General features: G+C 36.5%; 1 protein-coding gene across 2 annotated transcripts in view; it reads left to right on the forward strand.

Moving 5' to 3' along the window:
• Positions 1-17176, forward strand: part of LOC127624125 (vascular endothelial growth factor receptor 2) — a 35245-nt gene extending 18069 nt beyond the window's left edge. The window contains exons 13-30 of one of the 2 annotated variants that reach the window (XM_052098796.1): positions 331-675; positions 782-928; positions 1994-2125; positions 4579-4685; positions 6735-6870; positions 6960-7064; positions 8369-8482; positions 8810-8898; positions 9697-9862; positions 10689-10780; positions 10896-11018; positions 11137-11248; positions 11627-11726; positions 12409-12514; positions 12669-12793; positions 13024-13108; positions 15636-15721; positions 15841-17176. In XM_052098796.1, the coding sequence (XP_051954756.1) occupies positions 331-675; positions 782-928; positions 1994-2125; positions 4579-4685; positions 6735-6870; positions 6960-7064; positions 8369-8482; positions 8810-8898; positions 9697-9862; positions 10689-10780; positions 10896-11018; positions 11137-11248; positions 11627-11726; positions 12409-12514; positions 12669-12793; positions 13024-13108; positions 15636-15721; positions 15841-16057 (2387 nt within the window). In that variant the 3' untranslated portion in view covers positions 16058-17176. Of the gene's footprint in view, positions 1-330; positions 676-781; positions 929-1993; positions 2126-4578; positions 4686-6731; positions 6871-6959; positions 7065-8368; positions 8483-8809; positions 8899-9696; positions 9863-10688; positions 10781-10895; positions 11019-11136; positions 11249-11626; positions 11727-12408; positions 12515-12668; positions 12794-13023; positions 13109-15635; positions 15722-15840 lie in introns of both variants that reach the window. The other variant, XM_052098795.1, reaches the window with a different exon arrangement.
• Positions 17177-18464: the final 1288 nt, after the last annotated feature.

Below are 18464 nucleotides of genomic sequence, written 5' to 3' on the forward strand. Positions count from 1 at the left end.
CTATGATCACAACATGGCTGCCCCCATGAGGGGACCCTCCCAACGTAGAATAAAACAGTTTTATAAGGTTACTAATCTTCATCTCATGAGAGTGCTCATGATTTTATACATATTTTTTTAAAATCTCAATTTATTTAATTTGGAGTAAAACATTTTGAATGAGGAAAAGCTTACCGAGTGCACCTTTAATATCAGCTGTAAATAGAGCTCAGGACTGTGCATCCCAGCTGGAAAATATCCACTTAACCTATTGGAGCCACTGTAAAGTGATCAATCACTTATTGCCAGTCAGAACTTTCAGCGTTGACAGCCTGTGTTTCTTCCTCACAGATTTCATCAACCTAAGTGTTCTCCCCTCTAGCAGCCCTATTGAGGGAGAAGATGTGTTAATACGCTGTGTAGCCGATCGGCTGCTGTACTGTAACTTGCGTTGGTATCGGGTAATAAACGCAACCAATCCTGATGCCCTTCCAGTGGCCGTGCCCTGCGATACCCTTACTCTGTCACCTTTCCACCAGCCTAATGTCACCATATCAGGCCTGCAGGGCACCAATGCAACACTTGACCTGCCCATACCAAACGCCACCTTGATGGATCAAGGCCTGTACGCTTGCCAAGTGGAGAACATGGGCACCAGTGAGAGAACCTGCTTACTTCACAACCTCAGACTCCAAGGTCAGTGTCACTTGTGTACTTGAACACAGTTGAACATAGTACAGTGAACAGGATGTGTTGTGTCAGTATGAATGTACATCATATCTCAGCGTATTTCTTTTCGTAGCTCTTGAGGTGTCAAGAATTGTGACCAATCTGACTGACAAGAGAGTGAATGTAAGTGACTCTACCACACTAGTGTGTGAGGTTTGGGGTACACCAACCCCTACTGTTGTTTGGACTAAAGACAATCAGACTGTCATAGAGGATTCAGGTGAGAGAAACATATTCTGGAATAATGAAAGGAATAGTTCACATAAAATTGAAAATTCAATCCAAAACGTATTGTAACCCTTTAGAAGACTTGGAATATGACGCAGAAATGACATGGACTGCGTTTATGAAACCTTTGGGTCCCTTTATAAGATTTAAAGTAAAGCATTATTCACTGTCATTATGTTGAAAGATGGCTTGTGATATTCATTTGAACAACTCCTTTTGTGTTCAGCATAATAAAGAAAGTCGTACGGGTTTGGAGCAACATAAGGGGAGTAAATTATGACAGAATTAATTTTTTTATTTAAAAAAAACAGCTTTTTCTTTGTATCCTTAATTTTATCCCACATTGTATACGTTCACTATAGTGATATTTCACTTTTCAAGGGCAAAACATTTTGATAATAAAAATCTATGAATGAGTACTATTATATGATTGACTTGCATTTATTTTTATTGCTAGGCTAGAGAAAATGTATCAATAATGTAAATGTATTGTTTGTTATATTAATTATACAGTGTTTAAGGGATGTAACTGTCTTTAAGAGTGACTAGTTTTTATCCTTTTATTTTTTTTGTCAAATACTGTAAACATAGAACAGCTGCCTAATGGTAGGAGCTAGCAGTGTAGATCTGGGTTCCAACAGTAGAACGGGGTCCCCAAGGTAATGGAAAATTAGAAAATATCAGGGAATTTTAAAACTGTGATTTTCTGGCCTGAACAAATCATGGCAATAAATGAAACCCTAAAAGTCATAGAAATTTCTATAGAGACATTTACTTTTCTTTTTAGCTTTTCTTTAGCTTTTCTTTAGCTTTCTTTACCTTTGAGTGTCAATGGTGGCAAGTAATCACATAACTGAAGTAATGGAAATCATGGATATTCATTGGTCAAAAGGTGTGGGAACCCTTGTGGAACTAAAACCAGTGATCAGTCAGTATAGTCCTACAGTGCTGCTTTTACAGTTTGTGATGTCAAACATTGTGTACAGTAAATGCTTTTTATAGCATTCATTTTGGGACATACAGTATAATATATATTGGGATGCTTTTCTGTTGCCAGGTGTGATTCTGAAACAGTCCAACCAGATCTTGACCATCCAACGGGTGAAAAAAGAAGACAGTGGTCTATACATATGTACAGCCTGTAACCAGCAGGGCTGTGACTCTGACCAGGCTCGTCTCATAGTGGATGGTGAGTCTGTCTGTCTGTCTGTCTGTCTGTCTGTCTATCTATCTATCTGTCTGTCTGTCTGTCCGTCCGTCCGTTCGTCTGTTTTCACAGTTTTCAAAAGTCACAAATGCCAATTTTCCATTGACTTTGTGAGAATGTAGGTCTCAGAGAGGATAGTATTTAAATTGGTTTGCGTCAGATAGGGCAAAAGTACAAACAGAATTATTATGCACTGTTAGTTCTTACAGACTCTGAGAATAGTTTCCTTTGGCTCAAGCCCCAATATACGGTTCAGTGCTCAGATTTTCACTCGAACCGTCAGATCCTGCCGGAAGACGATGACTGCAGAGGAAAGGAGCTTACCCATATGGCAGGACGGGATCTAAACTGGTGATGATGGGGTGGTGAAGGGTGAAAAAAACAGTGGCATAATGAAGCGATGAAGGACAGCCAATCGGAGCTTTTAAAGCAAAAGCTGTATTATGATTGGATGAGGTACCTAAATTGAATTAATGACGTGATGGTTACTACTATTCCTGATAGAATTATCCCTTCGGCTTCCATTTCCAGTCATTTAATCTGATTTGGCAAGTGGCTTTCCAAACGTGCAAACATTTATTACAACAGCACTGGGATGCTTCACTATTTGTATCGCTCCTTTACACACAAAGGTTGATTTTACTTTGGCTCTATGTAGAAGTCTTTTCTTTAGCGAATCAAAAATAGACAAAATTACTGTCCAGATTGTTTTCTACAATCTACTTAGGTTTACGATGATTTTAGGAAGCATAGCCCATATTGTGTCTAAAATTTAAGATGCTCTATATAAAATTCTTAGAAATAGAACTGTTGTAAAAGAAATACCCTATATCACACTTGCAGTTGTGCAGATATTCAGTAAAACAGCATTCTTGCCTGTGTTACTGGCCACACCATTAAAGACCACAGGAGGCATTTCTCTAAAAGTGTAACAGATTAGAGGTGAGCTCAGTATCCCACCGACTTTTATCCTGATTTGAGAGGAGATTTTGTTTTAATCAAGGCTCTGCGGAAAAATAGCTCTTTTTTTAGTCTGTCAGGAAGAGGGCTCAGTTAGCGCACATACTTTAGGGAGTGCTAAAAGAAAACAAAGCAAAATCCCAGAACACAAAAGAAGACTGGGGTGACCCACCCTCTCCCTCTCTCTCTCTCACTCACATACACATTTCTCAGATACTTGCATCTTCGTATTCTTCCCCTCTTCACACACACACAGACACACACACACACACACAGAGAGAGAGCAGCGACACAAATAACAGCCAGAAAAAGAGACGGACACAGGGTGTACGTGACTCATCTCTCTGCATCACTGTTTCTTCTTGTCATTGCCAAGGCGACTATCAGACGCCAGTCACATTCACTAACAAGGCCTGCTAACAAGGAGCCCTGTTCCCATGAGAAGAAAGAGCGTAAACCAGAGAGAAAGAGAAATTACATTTAGTGACATTTAGAATCACATAAAGAGTTCACCAGATAGGACTATTTACACATGAATACAATCATAACAGATGCAAACATACAATCCATTTTATCACAGTATATGAGCCACAATATAATCATGAACACAAACTTGACCACATTATTTTGATTAGATAAAATATCAGGGCAGCACACAATTCACATTCCTGCAATTCTTAAATGGCCATTAGCATAGAAATATTTCCTGTAAACTAGTTTCTCACAATTCATACCATTTTTGCCAGAACTTTTAAGTGAATCATTGTTTTAGTTCCTCTCCAAAAAATAATTTACCTAGTTGAATTATACAAATTTAACAGTTTATTTAAGGGAATAGTTCACCATAAAATTAAAATTATCTCATTTACTCACCCCCAAAGATGTTTAGAAGAATATCTCAGCATAGTAGATCCATACAATGCAAGTAAATTGTGACCAGAAATTTAAAACTCCAAAAAGCACATAAAGGCAGCATATAAGTAATCCATACAACACCAGTGGTGAAACCCATGTCTTCAGAAGAGATATGATAGGTGTGAGAGAGAAACATATCAATATTTAAGTCCTTTTTTACTATAAATTTACACTTTTACTTCCACATTCTTTTTCTTTAGTTTTTTGGCAATTTGCATTCTACGTGATTTTCGCCACTTACTGGTCGGCGCTGGTCAAAGGTGGAGATTTATGGTAAAGAAGGACTTAAATATTTTTCTGTTTCTCACCGACACCTGTCATATCGTTTCTGAAGACAGAGATTTAACCACTGGAGTCATATGGATTACTTTTATGCTTTTAATGTATTGGAATATTTTATTATTACATTATTATATACTGTAAATAATATTTAGAGGCATTGTGTCTGTTTAATTAGTGAAGTGTGTGAATAATTTTTTTATTGTTATCATTGTTAAGGGTGTGTTTTGTGTGTTCTGTTCTCTTATGATATTTAATTGATAATGTGACCCATCCAACAGGTGCAGAAGAAAAGATGAATGTGGAATTGATTATGCCTATTGGTGCTGTGGTCATTGCCATGTTCCTCTGGCTCCTCATCGTCTTCGTCATTCGTAACAGGAAACGGGTAACATTGCATTTCATCTCTTTTTCTCTCCCTGTCTCATAAACGCACACAAATGCACACAATGCTCCTCTCTGACTGATCAGAACTGACTAACCAGGCTTGGCATGTGCCATCTCTATTGTACACAAAGCCCACATGCTGCTCTGGTGCATCACGTAGACCATTCATCCTAGGGCCCCAGTCCCCTCTGTACCCCAGCCGTAATTTAGACTTTGGATGTGGGGACTGAGTAGGTGCGAGAGGCGTCCAGTAACTCATTAGTGGTTGTCTTTATAATGAGGGGCTGATTGTGGGGGACTCAATCATAACAAGGTTTGAAGTCCTTAGCTTGCTCTTTCAATTGTCAAATTAATACAACTTTAATGTGATTTATCTGCATTTTATGTACATTTGCATTTGAATATTTACATTTGTGCACACAGTGAGAAATTGTGCAATGTAAAATAAAGTAAAATAAACAGCAGTGTAAATAAAGTACTGCAATAAAATGCTAATAAAATGCAATATCAGTAAAGCCAGATACATTTAAATAATAACAAAATAACAGAGCAAAATTAACTTAGAAATTTAAATGTGTTACTTTTCATTTTTATTTCAATAAAGATGAATAAATCAAAGAAGTGATATTATTTGAACAATTAATTAAGGAAGATAAACTAAAGGTGATTGAATAAAAACACTCTGCAAAAGTTATAACCTGCAATTACCTTAAAGAGCTATTTTTTTATTCTTCTCTATTTCTACTTGATCTAACCCTTAAAATTTGTTATGTTTGTATATTTAAGTTGATTCAGTTATGTTAAATAATATTTCTGACTTGAATAAAACTAGTTAATTTAGATGTTATCACATATAGCATAATGTTTAGGTTATCACTTTTTCAGTGTTTTCTCAGGTAACATAACATTTGCTTCATGTGGTAACATCTAAATTAACTGGTTTGATTCAAGTCAAAATACTATTTAAAATGACTACATATGTATTATGACTTAAACCTGGCTTAATTAGTTTACACCTGCAAAAAGGGTTAGATCAGGTAGAAATAGGTATTCTTAAAGGGATTGTTCAACCAAAAATAACAAATTCTCATTTCAAAAGGTCTTGTTTTTTCTGCTGAACACAAACAAATATTTTTAGAAGAATATCTCAGCTCTATTGGTCCATCCAATGCAAGTGAATGTTGCCAGAACTCTGAAGCTCCAAAAAGGAGATAAAGTCAGCATAAAGGTTATCCATAAGACTCCAGTGGTTTAATTAAATTCCTCTGAAGTGGTCTAGTTGGTTTTGGTTCAGAACAAAATATAACTGTTTTACAGCACATCTTGCCATTGCACGATAATTCACTCCAATGGTTTAATCCATGTCTTCTAAAGTGACCTAATCACTTTTTTTGGGTGAGAATAGACCAAAATGTAACTCCTTTTTAAATGTATATTTGCCATTGCAGTCTCAAGGCACCATCATGAGTTCAAGCTCAATTACACTTCCTAGAGTTTGACACGTGCAGAGCGCTAGATGTCTCTATAGGGTAATCGAGTTTGAAATCATGATCGCCAAGGAGACTGCTGTCAAGACCTACAGTGAAAAATAAATTCTATTTTGGTCTGTTCTTGCCTACAACAAACTGGATCACTTCAGAAGACATTCATTTGATCTGCCAGTTGGAGCTTCAAATTTCTGATCATCATTCACTTGCATTGTATGGCCCTGCAGAGCTGAGATATACTTCTAAAAATCTTTGCTTGTGTTCTGCAGAAGAAAGAAAGTCATACACATCTGTGATGGCATGAGGTGGAATAAATGATGATAGAATTTTCATTTTTGGGCGAACTAACCCTTTAAGGTAACGATAGCAGGTTATCACATTTACAGTGTAGATGTGCCATAAATAGTAATAATGAGCATAAGTTAAGGGACGGAGACACATATTCAAGGCAGATCACTAATTATCCCTCATATTACTCAAGCAAACACATACTCAAGCAGAGTTTTCATTGTTCTGTGCTCTCCCTCTCCCTCAAACCCCCCCTTTTTTTTTTCTTTTAGAAGCCTTATGATGGAGAGCTGAAAACTGGCTACCTGTCAATCATACTTGACTCAGATGATATGCCAATGGATGAGCACTGTGAGAGATTGACCTATGATGCAAGCAAGTGGGAGTTCCCACGTGATAGACTGAAGCTAGGTGAGACTGAGCCTCGAAACACCTAAAATATTTTTACAAAAATGATACTGTACATGTTTAATGTTCACAAATTACACTTTGTTTTTTAGGGGAGCCGCTGGGCAGAGGAGCATTTGGCCAAGTTGTGGAGGCGACCGCATATGGTATCGAGAAAGCCACCACCTGTTCTACAGTAGCAGTGAAGATGCTCAAGGGTATGAGGCATCTGCTCATTTGGATTTAACCTACTGTAAATCTGATTTATATTTATGGTTTATACAAAATGTGTATACACACTGCTAAACATGACACACATTTATCAAAATATAGATATAAATAAAGATATATCATCATTTGAGTTTGTGTCAGACCCAGAGTCTACAACCACAAAGCGCTAAATGTGAAGAGAATTGGCATTGATGAGTAAATACAATTTTGTTACTCACCATGTCCAGGAACATTTCAATAACATTTTAAACATGTATAATGTTGCAATTCCTTATAAGACAGCCTGATCCTCGCTGATATAAGTTATGTGTGCAAAATCAAACCATCTACTAAAGAAAACATCTGTGGCGACTCACTCGTCTTCAAGCAACTTTTACCGTACTTTTTCCCCAGAACTCCGTGTGGCGATATTTGGAAGATTTCTATCATCAAGCCACCAAATCTAATATATTTACAACAGACTTTTGACAAAACCAAGAACAAAATACCTAAATAATCCTGTTATTTCATAAAGAAATAAACATAAATTATGTTTTTAATAAAAAAATAAAAAAGCAGTATACTTGGCCTGCTTTCATGGCCCAGCAATATGAATGGTTGGTTCTTAAAGGAATATTCCGTGTTCAATACATCTTAAGCTCAATCGACTGCATTTGTGGCATAATGTTGATTACTAAAAAAAATATTTTCACTTGCCCCTTCTTTTCTTTTAAAAAAAGCAAAAATTCTAGGTTACAGTGAGGCACTTACAATGGAAGAGAATGCGGGCCAATTTTTCAACGTTAAAATACTAACTGTTTCAAATGTATGGCCACAAGACATAAAAAATATGTGTGTTAACACGATTTAAGTGTGACGCAATCACTAACTAACTTTTTCTGTGTAAAGTTACAGCCAATTTTACAACTTCGTTACCATAACGATGCAATGGCAACAAAAAACCCTAAAACCCTAACAGAAGAACTTATGCAAATGCATTTATAAAATTATAATCTTCACATTTCTGCCTTTAAACCCTCTAAAAATTGGCCACATTCACCTCCATTGTAAGTGACTCACTGTAACGTTTTTTTTTAACCTTTTTTTAAGAAAAGGAGAGACGAGTCAAAATGTATTTTTGTGGTAATCAACATTATGCCACCAATGCTGTCAACTAAGCTAAACTTGTATTGAACCCAGAATATTACTTTAATATGTGCAATAAAAAGTTATTTTTTGGCTGTGGCCAGACCTGTATGTCCTTACTTCATGCTGTATCACATCTGGCTGCAATATTCTCCAACTCCAACAGAGGGTGCTACCTCCAGTGAGTACCGTGCTCTCATGTCTGAGCTGAAGATTCTGATCCATATTGGTCATCACCTCAATGTGGTCAACCTTCTAGGAGCCTGCACCAAACCAGGGGGTTAGTTTCTCATTTCACCTCAATAAAATGTAAAAACTGGTCAAAGTTAAAAAGACCTCAGATATTGACAATAATTGCTTCTCTCTCTACTCTAAATACATTTGGGGAAAGTAGTATCCTTTCCTCTCTGTCTGCATTTGCTGTAGGCATGTTCTGTTCAGTAGGATGTGTGTAGAAATTTTATGGCTGACAAAATGTACAGTCACAGTAAAAAGTAGTAAGCAACATCTGTCACGAACACCACAAAGTGATTGCTGGTTGTTGAAAATGTTCCCATATTAAAAGTCTCTCATCTTATTCGTCTCTTTCTTTTACTGACTTCATCAGGACCCTTAATGGTGATTGTAGAGTACTGTAAACATGGTAACCTCTCCAGCTATTTAAAAAGCAAGCGAGGAGAATACAGTCCCTACAAGGTAAACGGCTCCATATTTCATTATAACCCTGTCAAAGAGCCTATAATGTGGTTTCACAGATTACAGGTCATGATTTTAACAATGCTCTGCCATCCTCTGATGAGGTCACATTGATTTAAGAGCCTTATGTTGACTTTGGGCCACAGCCAAATTAATGTAAGGACTTCAAATGTTATTCAAGGTAGAAACAGTTGTTAAGTTGCACACAACAAAGCCGAAGTGTCATGCCCATTCAGAAACTGACTTCACATGCCCCCGCAGGCTTTTGAGACAATTGGACAGTTATTGTTGAAAAAATGTTTGTCTAAAACAACGTGGCAGATATTAATTTAAACTTTGGTCAGTTTAATCGAGTTGCACCTTCCACAGAAAAGATCATTAGCTTTAAACTGAAAATTCTTTCATCATCTATCCATAAAGAAGTTATTATCAAAATGTCAAAGCTGAGTTTTTCCATACAACAAAAATTAAAGATGATCACTGGCTGCCAAGTTCAGCAATTTTGTTTGGTTAAAAAAGATACAGTTTATACTCAGTCAGGATTTGAACCCTAGTCCCCTTGCTTGCTCATTGAAAACTCTACTCTAGTACTTGACCAATCGATCTTGCACTTAAGCAATGAAGTAATGAGCCAGGACTGCCACTGGTGCTATGTAAAATAAAGAGGTGCATGATACCACTACAACAAAATATGTTAGTCACAGTTCTGATGTGTTTGTGGTGTTTAACTCTGACAATCATACTAACCAACTACCCTGACAACAACTGAAACAGATCTACCTGTGTGTTGTTTCTCAGAGGCATACTTCACGGCTGGGAAAGAGGAAAGTGCAGCAGCAAGAGGATTTGCGTGAGGGGGATCTGGGTCTGGGAGCCAGCACTAGACTGGACATCTGCACTGGCACTGCATTGTGCACCAGACTGGGAGAGCAGACAACCACCACCCATGTGCAGGATGAGCAAGGTACATTAGACAGCTTGTTGGGTTCTGGTAGTTATTGGACACTTATGGACTCGTATGGAGTATTTAAACACTTATAGGAATGTTCCGGGTACAATACAAGTTAAGCTCATTTGACAGCATTTGTGGCATTATTTTGATTTCAACAAAAAATAATTTGGACTCATTCCTCCTTTTCTTTAAAAAAAAGCAAAAATGAATCGAGGTTACAAAGATGCATTTAAAATGGAGGTGAATGTGACTAATTTTCGGAGGGGTAAAAGGCATAAAGGTGAAGATAATAATTTTCTAAAAGCATATACGTTAATTCTTTAGTTAAAACACATGTATACTGTTGTTGAAATATTTTTTTTAGGGTTTTTACAACGTTACGTCGATATGGAAACAAAGTTGTAAAATTGGATTAAACTTTACAAAGAAAAGGTAAAGAAGCGATTTTATCACACTAAAATCATGTTAATGCCCATATTGTCTTCGTATGGTGACGTATACTTTTGAAACAGCGTGTATTTTAATGTTTACAGATTGGCGCCTATCACTTCCATTGTAAGTGCCTCACTGTAACCACAAGGAGGGACAAGCCAAATAACATTTTTGTAATTGGAGAAAAAGAAGAAAAAAAGAAAAGTGAAGTTAGTTCTGAGGACCCGTCTATGATTATATTTAGATGCCACTTGGTTTGATATCTTTATATCTAATGCAATTAAGTGAATACCTTTTTAATAGTGGCTGTCTAAAAGAGTCCAAATACTTTACCTAATTTGTATGTTTTAATTACACTTGTCATATACAATACTATGCATTTTTACAACTTGATGTGTATGTTTAGAGAGTTCAGACTGGGATCACCTGACAATGGAGGACCTCATCAGCTATAGCTTCCAGGTGGCCAAAGGCATGGAGTTCCTTGCCTCCAGAAAGGTAATACTGACCAACGTCACAAGAGTTCATTTGTGTGTGTGTGTAAGCTTTGAACTTGAGCAATTTCCATTCATTAAAGATAGCTAAATTACTGTATATCTTTGGTGGTTGGTAGTGTATTCACCGTGACTTGGCAGCCAGAAACATCCTACTATCTGAGAACAATGTGGTGAAGATATGCGACTTTGGTCTAGCCAGAGACGTCTATAAAGACCCTGATTACGTCCGTAAAGGAGATGTGAGGACTGCTGCTATACACATGAACAAAAATAAATTTTATTTAATTTGTTTTGTGGAATACACCAACATATACAGTACTAGAGCATTGCCTCTCTCTCCCACTCTTTCTCACCCAGGCTCGTCTTCCTCTTAAGTGGATGGCTCCCGAGACCATATTTGACCGTGTGTACACCACACAGAGTGATGTGTGGTCATTTGGTGTGCTGCTCTGGGAGATCTTCTCACTTGGTAATAAGCCTTAAGGTGTTATGAATCTCGCAGAAATAAACTTTAAATGTAAATTAAAGGAAAAGTTCACCCAGAAATTTAAATTCTCTCATCATTTCCTCACCTTCATGCCACCCCAGGTGTGTATGACTTTGCAGCTTATGCTAAATCATCAGCACACTTGGAAAGATGCTTATCCAATCAGATTAGTGGACTGGGACTGTTGTATATAAAAAATAAAAGACCTTGCAGTGTTCACATTAAAAGGAAACAATACTTTTGTTTTATTTTCAGGAATAGTAAAAGCTGAAGATGAAGTAAAGAATATTGCAAGATTGCATACACCTTCTGTGCTTGCAGTAGTTGATGTTGTCTGATGGCTTTTGTCTTTTGGCGCAGGTGCGTCTCCATATCCAGGTGTGTGTATTGATGAGTCTTTCTGCAGGCGACTCAAGGAGGGAACCAGAATGAGAGCTCCAGACTATGCAACACCTGAGATGTAATTATACACTTCTTATTACAAGCTTTTAGTAATAGGATCTATTTGAATCAATCATCAGTGACAGTGACAGACAGTGAAATACATCTTGGATTCAGGTTTTTGATAGCCCAGTTTACACCTTGTATTAGCATCCATTTTGGACAGTTGGCAGCACAACAGCTGTCAAACAGCTGTCACAAGTGCACAGCCCAAAATACAGTTGTGAAAGGGGGTTCAAAACATTTTGTTGATCTAGTCACTCAAACCATTATCATAGGTGGCCAAATATGCATGTGACTGCATCACATTTGCAGTGTAAAAGTGAATGCGTCCATGTGTCTCACCGTGATTGGATCACCTGATGGAGATGGATGTTATTAGGTGCAAATATGGCCCAGGTCAAATCATATTTAGCTTTTTTTTTAACACATAATTGCTTGAAGCGAATAGGTTGCATAATACGATTATGTTTAAACTAGGAAATAGTTTTTTCTAGTAGTAGTATTTAATAGTATTTTCCTTCATATTTTCATTCATTCCTTCATTATTTCTATTAAACATATGACATATTTTGGGAACGTCTCTGTTTTTGGAAAATCTTGAAGTTGCTATTTTAATTAATGAGATCAGAGATGTAGCAACCATAAAGTGGAAACTTGATTAACCCAGCTTCTTCAATGTTAATATTGAATTCTTCCAGATATCAGACCATGCTGGACTGCTGGCTTGATCGGCCTAAAGACAGGCCAACTTTTACTCAATTAGTCGAGCATCTGGGTAATCTGCTTCAGGCTAGTGCACAACAGGTTAAACTTTTTTTTTTACTGTAATGTCTGTGGTTTTATGTGATTTTGCAACACATAATTTACTGTTTCTGGTGTTTATTGTGATTCCACATGTCATTGAACAAAACTCAAATGTGATTCTTTGAATTTAACTAGTATTTGTTGTCTGTTTTAGGATGGAAAAGACTACATCCCATTGACAAATGGAGAGATGGAAGAAGAAACAGGAACATCTAATAGAGCACCTTATGTAGGCAGTACAGAAGCCCAGCTACACTATGATAATGCTCCACCACTGGGGTTAGTTTACGCTTACTACATTGTCTAGTGTGCTGTTGCATCATTTAACTAATTTAATCAGGTTTAATTATATGCCAAGCACTCAGACATTTCTTTGCCCTAGTTATATCACATCGGTTGCTTATTTATCCATCCAACCTCGAAGAACTGACATTGGAGGATAAAATGTGCTGAACCACTCCTTTGTTGAACTAATGTAACAGTGGTCTCACTCAATCTTCTGCTGACAGGTTCCCACAACAGACAGACAAATGTGGAATGCCAATAAGTATGACGACTTTTGAAGACATTCCCCTGGAGCACAGTGCTGTAATGGTAATTTAGCTCTACATACTATAGCCAGGATCTAAATATATGTCAATGTCAATGTCACCTTTATTTATATAGCACTATTAAAACAACACAAGTTGACCAATGTGCTTTACATTCTCACTGAAAAATAGAAAGAGAAACATACTACAATAGTAATAGAATAAAAAATAAAAATATAAACATTTAAGACGAATAAGCCATGGCAAACAGATATGTCTTAAGTTGTACTTTAAAAACATGTACAGAGTCAGCATCCCTAACATATGATGGCAAACTATTCCAAAGTCTTGGCGCTACTACTGCAAAAACCCGATCCCCTTTCTGGCTTAACCTAGTCCTTGGAATTTTCAGCAACTTTTGAGTTGATGATCTCATGGTTCTTCCTGATTGATACTCTATTAACAGAGCTGATAAATAAGTCGGTGTAAGGTCATGGAGTGATTTATACACCAATAAAAGAAGTTTAAAATCAATTCTATATTGTACAGGAAGCCAATGTAGAGCGATCAAAGATGGAGTGATATGTTCTCGTTTTTTAATATTCAATAATAATCTCGCTGCTGCATTTTGGACCTTTTGCAGCCGTAGAATAGAAGCTTGACTAATACCCTTATATAAAGAGTTACAATAATCAAGTCTTGACGATATAAGCGCATGGATAGCAATTTCAAGGCTCTTATACGTCAAACACGATTTCATCTTAGCCAAGTTTCTTAAGTGAAAGAAACTTGTCTTCACCACATGATTTATCTGTGCATTTAGCTTCAGAGAGCTATCGATGTAAACACCCAAGTTTTTAACACGTTCTTTAACATGTATTGAGAGTGGGCCGAAATGTAACTCCGCTGAGCTCCTTATTCTTCTGGACCCGCATACTACAATCTCAGTCTTATTTTCATTAAGATATAGAAAGTTAGAGGCCAACCATGATTTAAGTTCAGACAGGCAGGACATTAGAGGCTCCAGGCTACTTCCGTTTCTTAATGGTAAGTATATTTGCAAGTCGTCTGCATAGCAATGAAATGCAATGTCATACCTCCTAAAAATATCTCCCAACGGCAGCATGTAGAGTGAAAAAAGTGTTGGGGCCAGGATAGAGCCTTGTGGCACACCGCATATCAGTGGTGTAGAACTTGATGTATACTGGCCGAATTTCACTGCCATGCTTCTTTCAGTCAGGTATGACCTAAACCAATTTAGGGCCTTCCCCTGAATCCCTACATATTCCTCTATATAATATAAAATATAAATATAAAAAGGTCTTAAAAGAGCTGTTTACATGCACATAATTATACGATTAACCTTGATAGTCTGGTTAAGCCTTTTTATTCTGAAAAGAAAATGGAGTGCAAAATATAGGCCATGAGTTACAAATATAGACATTTATATGGTGTTTCTTTACAATAATGTTTCTTGTCTTTATAGACCATGATGTTTCTTAGTGTTTACATTACACAAAATTCTGATTAATACAGCCTTATGTAAGTTGTTCTATTCTGATTTCTAAACTGATTTTTAGAATCTAGAATAGTGATTTAATCAGGTTATGGCAATCAGGTTAAAACATTTACATAATGTTTACGGTGTTGGGTGTTACCTGATTTCAAAGAACAGTAATTAGTTATTGTAATCGAATTAAATTTTTTGTCAAAAAGTAGTGTACACATAACAATTCAAATTCTTGTAATCAGATTAGTTACTGAATTTCAATTAAGGCTGAAGCATGTAATTCCTGTGACACTAGCGTGGCCAAATGAAATTGCAAAAATAAACTTTGTTTTAAATCAACCTTCTGAATACCCACCACCCCATCTGCCATTGGTCAAACAAAGAGATAGTCCCACCCATACTCACAGCATTGGTTGAGTAACGTTGTTGGGGCGGGTCTAAGCAGGTCACTCAAGACAAACAGAGAAATTTTCATAGTGCCACAGAGACACGATGCTTAAACTTTTCGAGAAAATTTAGCCTATCTATGAATAGCTTAATTATAGTTGTCTCTGCATATTATGCTTGGATAGGAGAAAGTATTTTAACCCAAAAAAAGTTACATACTTAAGCTTTAAGTTAACTACTTTCAAGAACACTACATGGGTTACACAAAATGTCTTGATGAATTGTTTACTATGAATTATGTTCAAACGTATCTCTGCTTGTGTTTCTGTGACAGCTGAAGACAACAACAATAAACAAGGAAATACAGACATTATTTTGAACTTACTGAGCAGAAAAATAAAAAATAAAAAGTTTTTTTAGAAAGTAACTTAAAAGTAAATTAGAAATGTCATTACTTCTACCATGAAGTAATCAGTAAAGCAAACAGATACCTTTTAAAGAAGTAATTAGTAATTTATAGCAGATTCCTATTTTGGAGTAATTTACCCAATACTGAAACTTCACATAAACAGAACTATAAAATCAATCCACACACTACACTTTCATTAGAATCGACAAGCCTTTACATTGTTGCATCTTAGAAATATTTATAATGGTAAAAATTGTCTATTTTAAGTTATCTCCTGCTCTACAGAATGGTCACATGGACTGTGGAGTGGGCTTATCACGTGAGCAGATGAAAGCTTTGGATCGCCATGTGCAAAGAACACCTAATTTCAGGTGAGATGTAGCAACATCACATTCATCCTGATATCAGTACAGCTTATACTTGAACGTGTGTAAACCAAGAAAATTCCACAGCCATGTAAACACGTTTGCGTTCATGCTTTTACCCTCAGCCAACTCCTGCGGTGCAAGAGTAAGGAGTCTTTAGCTTCTGAATCATCCAATCAGACCAGCGGCTATCAGTCGGGCTACCATTCTGATGATGCAGAAGCGCCAATATACGCTAACGAGGAAATGATCCTGAAGAGAGACTTTCGGAAGAAACCTCCACTGCCCAAGAGAGACGACAAGTTCACCGCAGATGTCCGTTACAGTGCACCTCCAGTTTAATATCAATACCTATGTTTATAGATGAGCTTCAACAGTGTTCCTCTTTCACAACAACACACTTAGCACTGTCATGCTTATTTCATGCAAGTGGTAGAAGAGTTTTAAATCATGGAAAAGTCATAGAAAGTAAAACAAAACTGTAAAAGTTATGGGAATGTCATAGAAATATCTGTATATACATATTAATATTTTTGTGGCTATGTTTAGCTTTAAAATATTACTGTAGATTGGCTTTAAATTGCTTAATGAAGTCAATATAAAATTATATTTAAAAATCCTAATCCAGTAATCGTAAACTACTGGAATCATCATGGAAATTAATTGGTCACAAGGTGTGGGAACCCTGAACCTTCAATGTCATTGTTCATCGAATATTAGGTTTTTCCTGCCATTTGCCTACTCATAATGACTCTGGTATTATAACCACATGCACTGCATCATCTAAAAACAACAAACTTTTTAATTGGCCCTCAATCTTCAATTTGAATGGTTAACTTTTTTATTATATTCATTTAAAAAAAATGTAATATATTGCATTGGAACAAGCTGTTTTGTAGCAGATAAGGTGTATGTTGTATTTTTATTCTTCTAAATGTCAGGGGAGTGAGAAAGCCTTAGCAATACAATCCTGTTTACACAGACTGCAGAACAAGAGTGTTCCAAGTGTGTCCACACCACTTCCTGAGCAGAGGCACGCCCTCTTCCTACCGAACAGGAAATAGCAACTGGAATGTCAGACAACTGATTGTGTGAATGTTTTCCATTTTTGTCTTCATCTTTTGCATTGTCTTTAAACGAATGATGGCCAGACTTGTTCTCTCCCAAGTAACAAACAATCTGTCTGATTTTTTCTCAGCTTTGTTTCTTGGTTCGTCTTTTGATTGTACAGATTATAATGAGGGCCTTTTTGTCTTTGTAAGAAAAATGTCAGTATTTTGCCATTTTGAGTATTATTTAGTAACACATTAATGTAATTAGTTTTTAAAATAATAAACTCTTGCCAATCAAAAAAAAAAAAAAATATATATATATATATATATATATATATATATATATATATATATATATATATATATATATATATATATATGTGGATGTGTGTGATTCCATGCACATGTGCGTACATCTTTTGAGACCCCACTCTTCCTGTATCTGTTTCTCAATGACCCTGAGAAGACAATATACTCTTATCTTAACTTTTTCCTCTCTGTTTATGTATGTCTGAGAGAATGGGACAATCACGCTAGCCTCTTTGAGCATGACTTTCTTGTTTACTACTTGCATTTACATTTTGGGTTTCACGCGTTTGTATTTTTGTGTATGCATGGGTGACTGAAACTCAGAAAACAATGCTCACACAGCCTTGGGTGTTGTCTTAGGAGTGCTGGTATCAAAATGGCCACCAAAAATAGCACGCACAAGGCCATCAAAGCACAGTGAGCACTCAGTGCTTTTCATCCAGCTATTGTTTACACTTATTATTGTATTGAGGATAACAAAAATGGGGTCAGTTGGATTAACACCAATGTGGCAACATAACAACAAAGTTCAGACACTTATTTTTCAGAATGAAATACTAATATGTATATATATATATTCACACTAGCGGCCAAAAGTTTGGAATAATGTACAGATTTTGCACTTATGGAAAGAAATGAGTACTTTTATTCACCAAAGTGTCATTCAACTGATCACAATATATAGGCAGGATATTAATAACGTGAAAAATTATTATTACAATTTGAAAACATTTTCACAACTTCTTAAACTACTTCAAAGAGTTTTCATAAAAAAATCCTTCATGTGGAGCAATGACAGTTTTGCAGATCCTTGGCATTCTAGCTGTCAGTTTGTCCAGATACTCCAGTGACATTTCACCCCACACTTCTGTAGCACTCGCCATAGATGTAGCTGTCTTGTCGGGCACTTTTCACCACCTTACCATCTAGATGATCCCACAAAAGTTCAATGAGGTTTAGATCCACAACACTCTTTTCCAATTATCTGTTATTCAAACTCTGTGTTTCTTTGCCCACTCTAACCTTTAGTTTTTGATTTCTGTTACAAAAGTGTCTTTTTCTTTGCAATTCTTCCCATAAGTCCTGCACCCCTGAGTCTTCTCTTTACTGTTGTACATGAAACTGGTGTTGAACGGGTAGAATTCAATAATGCTATCTACTGAGGACATGTGAGGTGTCTATATCTCAAACTAGTGACTCTTATGTACTTATCCTCTTGTTTAGTTGTACATCTGGCCTTCCACATCTCTTTCTGCCCTTGTAAGAGCCAGTTGTCCTTTGTCTTTGAAGACTGTAGTGTACACCTTTGTATGAAATCTTCAGTTTCTTTGGTAATTTCAAGCATTTTATAGCCTTCGTTCCTCAAAACAATGATTGACTGATGAGTT

The sequence above is a fragment of the Xyrauchen texanus genome, chromosome 30, assembly GCF_025860055.1.
Source record: "Xyrauchen texanus isolate HMW12.3.18 chromosome 30, RBS_HiC_50CHRs, whole genome shotgun sequence".
Lineage (NCBI taxonomy): Eukaryota > Metazoa > Chordata > Actinopteri > Cypriniformes > Catostomidae > Xyrauchen > Xyrauchen texanus.